At 35.1% G+C, this 12,029-nt stretch overlaps 1 protein-coding gene across 1 annotated transcript in view; it reads right to left on the bottom strand.

The window, feature by feature from the left end:
- MUC19 (mucin 19, oligomeric) overlaps positions 1 to 12,029 on the bottom strand; it is a gene marked incomplete at its 5' end in the record, with an annotated part of 176,875 nt that overhangs the window by 140,269 nt on the left and 24,577 nt on the right. The window contains 9 exon segments of the mRNA XM_031650173.1: positions 77 to 129; positions 2,605 to 2,851; positions 4,225 to 4,351; positions 4,781 to 4,875; positions 7,089 to 7,238; positions 8,563 to 8,700; positions 8,865 to 8,949; positions 9,614 to 9,706; positions 11,338 to 11,473. Of these exon segments, the coding sequence (XP_031506033.1) occupies positions 77 to 129; positions 2,605 to 2,851; positions 4,225 to 4,351; positions 4,781 to 4,875; positions 7,089 to 7,238; positions 8,563 to 8,700; positions 8,865 to 8,949; positions 9,614 to 9,706; positions 11,338 to 11,473 (1,124 nt within the window).

Raw genomic sequence — 12,029 nt, 5'->3', positions numbered from 1 at the left:
TGATCAAGAGCCTGTCGATCTGTTTTCTTTAGCAAAAGTGGATATTTTAAATTTGCACCGTGATTTTAACACTTACGTAGGGTTAAATCAATGGGAATCTGGCAAAGAAGAATTCCATCCCGACAGACACTGGAAATAAAACAAAATTATAAATTTAGACATAAGTTTCAAGGACAATTAGTTAAATGAGTGAGACACCATCCCCAGAAGAGGCATAAAATATACCAAAGGATAAGATATCATCTTGTAAATATTACAAGAATGTACAAACAAGGTTTTATGGGCATCAGAGAAAACCTTGTGGAAAGGATGGCTGGATCTTGATGAGAAGTGAAATTTAATACTTCTGATAATATGCCAAACTGTGGTGTAGGAGAGAACAAGATATGTTCCAGTGACTCAAATGATTCATGTTTGGATGGAAAGAAGGGAAAATGGGGGAAGCAGTATATGTAGATTGGGGCCAGACTTTACATGGTCTTAAATGACTTGCAAGTTTGTATTTGTTCTCCAGGTAACTGTCAGTCACTAAAGTTTCTGAGCAGGGAGGTGGCCCTATCAGAATAGTGCTTTAGGCTACATAGTCTTTATTGTTGTTATTATTACTATTATTATACTTTAAGTTCTGGGATACATGTGCAGAACATGCAGGTTTGTTACATAGGTATGCACGTGGCTTTAAGCTACACATTCTTGCAGTAGTGCAGGAAACAGGACACAGAGAGACAGAGCAACAATGAGCAACCAAGTTAGCTATCACAGTGGTGCCAGCTGAGGAAAGTCTCAAATATGGTGAAGGGAACATAATTTGGAGGTACTGGCCTGATTCATTGAAAAGTTAATGTATTGATTCCCATGAAAATAAGAGCAGACTGCGTATTTTCTAATGTCCAAAACAGTTAAATTAGTAATTCTTTATTAAGCACCATTAAAAAGTTAATCTATTGATTCCCCAAAACTACAGAGAAAAAGAAATTATCATTATCAAACCCCAGCCAAAGGCTCATGGGCTTTGATATAAAGGGGTTACCTAGGCTTTCCTTTTGAATGATCAAGAAAAATTACTTATTGCTAAATGATAGCCTCATGAAACCAAAGAAAAGAGAGGAGGTGTATTCAAAGTAGTTTTGAATGGCTATTTCATGTTGGCAATTATGTTGTCAAGAATTCCTACATCTCTCTATGGAATTAAAAACATGCTTAAATTACTTTGCTCCAGGCTGAGCACAGTGGCTCATGCCTGTAATCTCAGCACTCTGGGAAGCCAAGGCAGGTGAATTGCTTAAGTCCAAGAGTTTAAGACCAGCCTGGGCAACATGGCAAAATACTGTATCTACTAAAAATACAAAACATTAGCTGGACATGGTGGCGTGCACCTGTAGTCCCAGCTACTCAGGAGGCTGAGGTGGGAGAATCACTTGAGCCCAGGGAGGTTGGAGCTGCAGTGAGCCAAACCTGTGCCACTGAACTGCAGCCTGGGCAATTGAAGTGAGACCCCATCTAAGATAGACAGACAGACAGACAGAAAGAAAGAAAGAAAGAAAGAAAGAAAGAAAGAAAGAAAGAGAGAGAGAGAGAGAGAAAGAGAGAGAGAGAGAAAGGGAGAAAGGGAGAAAGGGAGAAAGAAAGAAGGAAAGAAGGAAAGAAAGAAGGAAAGAAGGAAAGAAAGAAGGAAAGAAGGAAAGAAAGAAAGAAAGAAAAGAAGGAAAGAAGGAAAGAAGGAGAGGAAGGAAAGAAGGAGAGGAAGGGAGGAAGGGAGGAAGGAAGGAAGGGAGGAAGGGAGGAAGGGAGGAAAAAAGGAAAGAAGGAAAGAAGGAAAGAAAGAGAAAGAAAGAGAAAAATTACTTTGCTCCAAACTGTAGAAATCATAGCCTCCTTGGCCAAAATAGTCAAAATTCTTCAATTCTTCAGAAACTAATTCCAAATTCTTGGTTATGATCTGACCACTGTCAGTGTTTCTAACCCAATCTTGTACAAAACAACCCACATGTGTAGTTTTTTTCTAACATTTCCTACATCTGTGCATTCTGTTTACAGGAAATCATCCTCTACATTTCATTTTTGTCTGGAAAAAGATTCATTCCCTCGTACAATTTATTTGCCTGTCTTCTCTGAGAAGTTTGTCTTAATCTCCTTAGGTAGTACCTGGCTCTTTCTGCTACCATATTCTAGTATACAAAGCTCCTTCTAATAGTTTGTGCCCTGCTTACTTGAAGTCCAAGACAATGTTCCTTCAGCTTTGCAACTCCAGCACTCAGCACAAGGCCTGGCACACTGCAGACACTTAATAAGTGTTTGTTGAATGATGACTACAGAGAGACAGCTAGAGAGCATCTTCTGAATATGAAATCATTTCACATTGTCTGTATATAGAATTTACCAGAATATTTTTCTACTGGTGTTTAAAACAAAACCAGAGTGGGATAATCTATATCCATTAGGATGCAATGAGCCTTCCAGAATAAAAGAGATTTTTATTAAGAAATAAGAATCATAAGTATGACCAGTCTAAAAAGACTTCATACTGACAAAAGACCATTTCTCTGAAAAGAACACAGTCTGTTGATTTCAGTGTCATAGCAAGTATACATGTAATTTCCATACCATTTATTGTCATCAATATGGATGAGTTTGCCTGGTTGCATGACCTCGTCATTTATGTAGCAGTCACACTGAGATTTCAGTACACAGTTTCCTTCATTATTCTGGTACATTTCATCAGGGCAGGTGCATCCATCAACTGGAACATCTTCTACATCACAGCTCCTATCTCTCTCTGACAATGATCGGCAAGAACTATTACAGGCTTTTACATTGTACTTGAAAACTAGTCCACTTGGACAAGAATGTTCTGTTGGTACAGAGACAAAAGAAACAATGAATATGTACATATTCAGGGAAATAATTTTATTTCAGCTCGATGTTTATAGATATCGTGAATTTTCATAAGAGAGATTATGAATTTTTTAAGTCCTTGTTCATTGGGTTTTTAAAATTCTTTTTTGTTTTCAGTCAATACTGAATTCCTATTAATGTGTTTAAAAACTTTGCTGGGGGTTAAGCCCATAAACAGGAGAAGCAATACATTGCTTTCACGTGGCTTATATTCCCAGTGAAAGGACAATCATGGTACGTGCTATGAAGAAACAAGAGGGGAAGCACTAACTGTACAGATGAGGATCTACACTTAGTGAAGAGCGTGAGTAGATGAAGAGCAAGAAGACAGTCCAGGGAGAGGTGATTCTGTCTGGAGAATAGCCTAAATCAGAGGGAGAATGAGTCTTTCAAAGAGTACATAGAAGAATAGAAACTATATGGCCAGAGACAGAATGAATCAGTGGTTAAAATTTACAGGGCCCCCTTAAGGAGTTTGGTATTTAGCCTTAGAGCAATGAGACACCATTAACTTATTTTAGCCTGGAGTGTCACATGATATGCTTAGTTCCATTTGGCTTGGTTTTAAAGATTACCCTGGTTTTTCTGTAGAAAATGGATTAGAGGAAGCCAAGAGTAAATATTGAAGGAGGCTGCTGAAATCACCCAGGAGAAAAAACAATGGTAGTTTCTTGAACCTGGTTGGTGGCAATATAGATGGAGAGATGTGAATAAATTTAAGAGAGATTTTGGAGGTGAAATGGACAGATCTTATTGATTAACTAGATACAAGCAATGTGGTGTTAAATATGATCTACAAGAGGTTTGTTTCTACAAAGTTTGTTGTTTGTTTTTGTTTTACTGTTGGTAAATCAAGTGTTTTTGTGAAGTCATAGTCAAACAGTGCAATAAATATTTTAAAACAAAGCAAGATTTTAAAAATATCATAGTTGAGCCCTTAATTTATTGGTTCATTTTTGTTTTTTCTCAACATAAATTATTCATATTAAAATGTCATTTACAAATGCATTAGCAGTCAGAACATTATTTAAATTTCAGCACACAATAATTGAACAGAAACATATATTTATATATAAATACATATATATTCTGGTTTTTCTCTATATGTGAATATATTAAATCAAGATCAATAAATCAAGAAGTAAAATATGTAAGGATTGCACAAGGATATTAAAAATAAAACAAAAAAATCATCTTTGAAAGAACTAGTTAAAAATTTGTAAACACATATGCCTACACACGCACACCACACACACACACACACCCCCACACACCCACTGTAGCAAAACTGGGAAGGAAGTAGTTATTGCAAGCTTCTCTGCGGCTTACCACATAGGCCAGTTCTCCATTCTACTATGTATGTTTCCTTCTCAGCACACGCTTTCACATAGTTACCTAAAATTGTACATAGGCAGTCTTGACTGTTTTCACAAGAGCAAGTATATTTTTTGCATTCCTTGAAAATAAGAAACAAATTTATATTACATTATGAAGTTACTCAGAAGAACAGGTAAACTGAGTATAATTTAGTTCCTAACCACTCTTCTACTCCAAAAAAAGCTTTTTTGAAATGTTCGAAAACATTTTTAAATATTCAAAATAGTGAATGAATTATTAGCCTGCTTGTCAAAACATTTTTTAAAAGGCAGAAAGAGAAACTTATTCAAGATTTTTCTCATTTGGGGTTATTTTCCAGCACCACTTTTCTTCTGAAGTTGGCATATCTAACACAAGAATGAATTAATAGAATCTAATACATATCGAAGGATATACTTTAATCTACTGACAATGGCTGTTATTCGAAAATATTTAATATCCACATGCTTTTTTCAATATCAGCAAAGTATTTGTCAACAAGAGGTGTTAATGTTAGAGCCTCACATACCTCATGATAGTGTTTAGGGTTCACAATTGGGTGGCAGGAAGCAAAAGGCCCACTTGAATCAAGAAGAATTCCACAGTGCCTTTCAGCAAACTTTTCTGGAAGAAAATCAGTGCACTCAAAATTAGTTTCAATAATGTCATAATCCTTTCCTTTTTTTTTTTTTTTTTTTTGAGATGGAGTCTTACTCTTTCGCCCAGGCTGGAGTGCAGCGGCATGATCTCGGCTCACTGCAACCTCTGCCTACTGGGTTCAAGTGATTCTCCTGCCTCAGCCTCCTGTATAGCTGGGATTACAGGTGTGTGTCACCAAGCCCAGCTAATTTTTTGTATTTTTAGTAGAGATGGGGTTTCACCGTGTTGGCCAGGGTGGTCTCGATCTCCTGACCTCATGATTCGCCCACCTCGGCCTCCCAAAGTGCTAGGATGACAGACGTGAGCCACCGCACCCGGCCATAATTCTTTAATTGAAAGAAAAGATGTACAATTTTAACTGTTCTCTCTATTAAAACAATTTTTAAAGTGTTCTGCTGTAATACATCTAACTTGTCACTATATGCAAAGATGGCATGCTATAATTAAAAAATCTTACACTAAGAGGCAAAGTCTTTGTTAGCTTTGGAATTTTGGATTAAATCAATTTACCTTTCTCTGAAATGCAGTTTCTATATAAAAATGGAATTAGGGGACCGTATTATATCTTTAGATTCCTTTTAACTTTAAAATATATATTTATAGCTAAATTGTGATGAGTTGGTAAATAAAGCAACCACAACAACGCCCCCCACCCCGCCCAACCACCACATGATCCCAGTCACCTCAGAAGATTATAGAAGATTATATCAGTTTTCCTGAAGGTCATATATTAGCACAACCAGTATCAATAATTCCAACACACCAATTTTGTTTTGTTTTTTAATTGATATTTCATTGGCCTATAAATAACTAGCATAGTATTAAATTAACAAAAATAAAAATCATAACAATAGCATCTGAGTAATAAGTGCTTGGCCTAAAGATTTTTGGTAATAGAGGAAGCTGTCTCTATTAAAAACAAACTGAGACCAATTATTTCCAAAATTTTAACAAATTGGCAACCCAGTATCATCACTTTTTATCTAAATATTACTAACAGCTTATTAAAATACAGTTTAATTTTCTGTATTTTATGTTAAGTTAAATGTAAAGCACTGAAAATTAAATTTAATTAATTTCTATATCTCTCCAAAGTGGTGGCATACAGTCTGCTTAACATAAATTGACTTGGTATCTTATGAGATATACATTCTCATTATAACTGTTTTCATTGCAACACTCCAAAATCAAAATAATATGATAATCAAAACCCTGAAATATGTATTATGATGTTTACATTAATGCTTCTACCAACTCTTTTAAATCAAAATTAGTAGACAAGGCTTTCAAAAGGAATTGCCTTAGTAATGTTAAAATATTATTATAATCTGATAAGACTATTTCAAGTATATATTAATTTAGAAACAACTAATTAACATGTCAATGTAATATATTTTAACTTAGCTTCCATTGCACTCTTTTTTTTTTATGAAAGAAGCAACACAAAATGAAGCATTTATTAGTATCAGCAATACCAGAGGAGCGACCAAAGCATGACTTGGATTCAAAATACTTGAATTTCTCATCTGTCATCCTTATTCACTAGGGATCTTTATTAACCCTCTCTGTGCTCCATTATCCCCACTATCTACATTAGTGGGGATAATAGTCCCGCCCAGGCTGCTCATGAGTTTTGGTAGAAATAAATTGAACTAATATTTTAAAATCCTTTTGGTAAGCATAAATGTAAGCTAAATCATACCAGTGTAAAGTTTAATTAATGTCTGTATTGGGGCTTGCACAGCAGTAGTTAGGACACCTGGACCCAACCACAGCTCTATCATCAAGTGGCTTCACCAGTTTGGGCGAGTCTTGCTAGTTCAACCAATGACTATTTTTATAACTAAGTTAAAGGAGGGAATAATTGAAGAACTAAATGTGCCCCAAATCTCTTCTAATCTTGTTATTCTATAGTGACAGTGAAAATTATGTAAGAAGGAAAGGAGTAGGTATAGAAAAGCAAACAACCAAGATGAACTCCCATGAACTATTTGTTTTGTAGGAATAAGATCAGCCAACCAGATTGCTTCTCTGCTGTATCCTCCAAAATTCAGACAGTACAACAAAAACTAACTAAAGCCAGGATTATCTGACGTGTTCATATTATTACCAAAATAAGTACATAATTCCTAGCACCAAATATGTAATTACAGATTTCAATAGTCAATTAACATTACCTTTTTCTATACTAATACATGAAGAGGGGTTTCCTTTAGGACAGGACATCATTTCCCAAGAATTAGCAAATGCTTGAGATGTCTTCTCCAATATATTCTGACTTGACATGAAATCATCCTCTGCTTTGTTGTTGTAGGAACCACAGAGTCCTGTATAAAAGCACACAGCAAAGTTTCACACCTCACCTACTCAATTTTTTGGATTCACATCCTCACTGCACATTCAGTTCTTTGCCCAAGAGAAAACCTGTAGAAGCTACCTGAGAATATGCCTTGTTTAGCCTTCATACATTAAGTAAAATGTCATGGCATTTCAGATTTCACCCAAATTCCCTTTCATTCGCATTCCAGGAGCACTGAAACACCATTTGCCATGAATACTGTCTTTTTCCTATTTGTCGCTGTAACTTGTATCTCTTTGGAGGAGCCAACAGAAAGTGTGCTTCTAAGTAGGAACTTATGACTCACATTTGCACGATTTCAGTGTGGATAGTTGAATCATATTGAGTGCTATATGCCTTTTTAACCCAGACCCTTCTGACCTATGAGTTACATCTATTCCTTTGAGTAAATAAGTTACCTTCTCAAGTACAGGTGTGTTACAAAACCTTCTGCTGTTTGTTAAGTACTAGTCTTTGTGGCACTTGCCATAATCTTTGTTTGTTTTGCTCAACATTTATGGCTGTAGTTAATAACTGATTTATAAGACAGAAAACATCAGTGACAGAAATGACCATATGATCTCCCAGAAAGACAAGTCACAGTGTAGCTTTTATATAAACTGTGATTTTCAAAAGATTTATATCTATAATATTTTCATTTATTCAACTATGGTTTAAAGCCTTAGTAGCACACACTAGCAAAGTGATACATTAACACATATATTATCGGCCGGGCGCGGTGGCTCAAGCCTGTAATCCCAGCACTTTGGGAGGCCGAGGCGGGTGGATCACGAGGTCAGGAGATCGAGACTATCCTGGCTAACATGGTGAAACCCCGTCTCTACTAAAAATACAAAAAACTAGCCGGGCGTGGTGGCGGGCGCCTGTAGTCTCAGCTACTTGGGAGGCTGAGGCGGGAGAATGGCGTGAACCCGGGAGGCGGAGCTTGCAGTGAGCCGAGATCAGGCCACTGCACTCCAGCCTGGGAGCACAGCGAGACTCCGTCTCAAAAAAAACAAACAAACAAACAAAAAAAACACATATATTATCAAATCTCATTTAAATAAAAGCGTTAATTTAAAATGTTTAAAAATTTAAATTGTTAAAATCTTTAGGGAATAGATTTTGTAATAAGTAAAGCCATCTTTACTATGACGAGTAAGTTGGAATTATTTTACTACAATGTGGAAGGAAAGATTAAGTCAAAATGGTTTATTGGCTTACTGTTATTAATTAATTATCTAATTAAGAAATTAGAATAAGTGATGGTAATATTTCAGCCTTGGGAATAAAACTTAATCCAGAGGACTTACCCACAGTGTCTGTGAATTGGTTGGGTGGCATAGAAACATATAATTGCATCACAGGAACAATTTGTATTTGTAGTTTTACGTGAAAGTATGTTTCTACTTGAAGGTATGAGGAAGATGCGTTGAAAATCTGTATTTTATCTGTTAAAATAATTAAGAACATTAATTACATGTTCAACAGTTCTTACTTTCTTAAAATACTTTAATATTTTGATATCTGTTAAAAATCAGAAATGTAATAGCTTTAAAAATTGAAAAAATGACTGCATCTTACACTTATTTTAAAATGTTGTTATTAAACTTACCTGAATAGTAATAACCTTGATTTCTAATCTTGTCATTTGTGACTGTTCCATCACTGCTGAATATGTATTTGTCAACTGGAACAGACTAATATTTAAAACACTTTGTTAGTTAATATTAACTTGCAGTATTAATTTTAATGTAATATATGAACCCAAATTTTTATGTCATAAGATGTTTAATGCTATAGGATTAATTAATAAATATCTAAAATACATTTTTAAAGCATTTTTAAGGCACACTTTGCTTCATTGTTTCTCATACCAACTCTGTGTACCAGATTGTAAATAAATCTTCATCCCCAACATGTGAATGCAGAAATGGAAACCCAAGACGGTAACTTGGGTATCCAAAGGTTAAACAGCCTGTAAAGGTCAAAGTCCAAACTACTCATCCTCCCTTCCCATTTAGGTCTATTTCCACTTATAATGTCAATTCCAAATAAATAAAGCTCTAAACAAATGCCATTGCCTTCCTTCATAAATGGTCTGCAAAGTTTAACATTTCAATGAACACATAAATTTGATCCATAATCAACATATTAATTGTATATCTATGGTAATTTTGATATACTTCAGGACTTTTGCAACTAGCTGGCACTTCCAGAGACTTTATCAATTTTCTATGCAATTTTACTTAAGCTTTGAGTATACATAGTAAAGCTTCTCTTCTTCAGCCTCAAAAATCCTGAATTTATAAAATAAGTGATATGATTTGACTCTGAATAAGCCTTAGGAAGCTGATTACTTACAGAATTCAAAAGAAGGGTAACGCTATTTAAGCATGTTCCTGTCTGACCACTTGGGCATGGACGGAGCTCAACACTAATAGACCAATCTTCATTCTGTAAAAAATACATTTCATTAAAATGTTTATTAGAATGTCATTTAATGCTATTTATGGTATGCTATTACTATGTAATTCATTCACAATGAGTGTTTGAATTTTAAATATGTACAATTCCTACTACAATCAGAGTGCTCTAAGAATAGAAACCAAGTTCAGCCCATAGTACAGCCTCTGGACTGGCCAAGAGCTTAGTATCTTGCATAAACTATATCCATGTAGTTTACCATTGATGAATTTTCATAGTCATCATTTTTTAATTTTATTTTTACTTTTTGTCTTCCCAAAGGGAATGTACTGCCACATAAGGACTCTTAGGAATTAGCAGTAACACAGTTTGCTTCTTCTCTGGACAGTTCGCAATGTCTTTTTAAATCCAATGTGAGAGTCATTTAATTTGTTAAACTGTAATATAAGTCATATCAAACATAGACTTCCAGATCTCATTTCAATGTCTGGAAATCTGTAATCTATAAGAAGCAAATGTTCCCTATGCTTTGTCATTTTCCCCTCTTACTTTCCCCATCCTGTATCCTATTGGATTTAGAGGAGCATAAAAAGAAGGAATGGCAGGCCTGGCACAGTGGCTCACGCCTGTAATCCTAACACTTTGGGAGGCCAAAGTGGGCAGATCACCTGAGGTCAGGAGTTCGAGACCAACCTGGCCAACACGGTGAAACCCCGTCTCTACTAAAAATACAAAAATTAGCCAGGCGTGGTGGTAAGCGCCTGTAATCCCAGCTACTCAGGAGGCTGAGGCAGGAGAATCACTTGAACCCAGGAGGCAGAGGTTACGGTGAGCTGAGATCAAGCTATTGCACTCCAGCCTGGGCGGCAAGAGTAAAACTCCATCTCAAATAAATTAAAAAAAAAAGAAGAAGAAGGAGGAAAGGCAGATTATGTTGGTAGGCAATCAAGAAGCTTTATTTTGGAAGAGTGACTTTTAGTAGCAGCAACTACATTTTGTAGCTTACAGGACATTAACCAACATTTATTACTTCAGGATTCACAAATTCTGTTCATCTTCATTTCTTACCAAAAAGATTATATAAAATCACTAACTCTCAGGTGGACTAGATTGCTAGTTCTTTGTAGCACAAACTACAAAACGGAATCACTCTTTTACTGAAATTCAAGTGACTTAAAATTTTAGTACTGAAAAGAATGTAAATGTAAGAATAGCCTCTATCATAGTGATACTGTTGTATTATAAAAACTAAAAATAAATTTAAGGAAATAATAATGAAAGCAGAAGATGCTTCATGGAATGTAAAAGATTATTTTATTTGAAACAGTAGTGACCACACACAAAGAAAAGTAGAAGAATGAAATAAATTCCCAGTGTATTCATATGATTATGAGTGAATGAAAAGGGTTCTATTTGTTAGGTTGTTTTTTTGCAAGGAATTTCCAAGGAGGACAGGTAATGTTAATTTAATACTGACAGGTAATACCATCAGTGCCAGTATGTGATAGAAAACATACTGAAATACATAACCAGTAATTGAAGGATTGTTCATTTTTTATTTCTTTAAATACTAATTCAAGGTGAAGACTGTGTTTTAAATTGGTTGAAGAATAGCTTTGTTTGTATATCAGTTTGCTCAAATATTGCAGGCTATTACATACGTGAATGGCCAGGAAGTGGCAGTTTCCAGGAAAGTTGTACTTAACACCATCAAAGGTGGTAAGGGAACTTCCTTCCACCTTACATCTTCCAGGGCATAATGCTTCAGTGCAAGACCATTTTGCATCTTGGCATGTGCTGTTAAATTGTAATGGTTATATTAAGGGTTATCAATTGTATTTTCTCTATGGTTCAAATAAAATTTCACACTAAAAATTCATCACAAGTTAAGACATTTGGTTAAGCTTTATTCGACCATTTTTATTTTCCACCCAAATCTCAGCTCTAATAAAACATCTCATTGATGGTGGTATCCTAATATTTTAGAAGCCTTGACTATAATGATAACTTCTCATGAATTAAGTATATAAAACTTATAATCTGGATTTCAGAGATTTTTTTAAATGGAACACAGTTCATTATCAGTGTTAAAATACCTGCTACAAACCACATTGTAGAATTGCACCGCACAATACATAGAGCGAGCTTTTGGAATGTGTCTCATCTCAATTGAGACCCACTATAAATGTAAAACACATACAGATGTTGAAGACTTATAGGAAAAAAATATTGTAAAATCCCTCACTAACTTGATTTCATATTAATGTTATGTTTAAATAATAGTATTCTAGATATATTGGGTTATATAAAATACATAACTAAAACTAATTTCACCTGTTTCTTCATGTCTTTT

This window comes from Papio anubis, chromosome 9, assembly GCF_008728515.1.
Source record: "Papio anubis isolate 15944 chromosome 9, Panubis1.0, whole genome shotgun sequence".
In the NCBI taxonomy this organism is placed as follows: domain Eukaryota; kingdom Metazoa; phylum Chordata; class Mammalia; order Primates; family Cercopithecidae; genus Papio; species Papio anubis.
The sequence above is the reverse complement of the archived record's forward strand: the minus strand, read 5'-3'. Positions and strand labels throughout refer to the sequence as shown.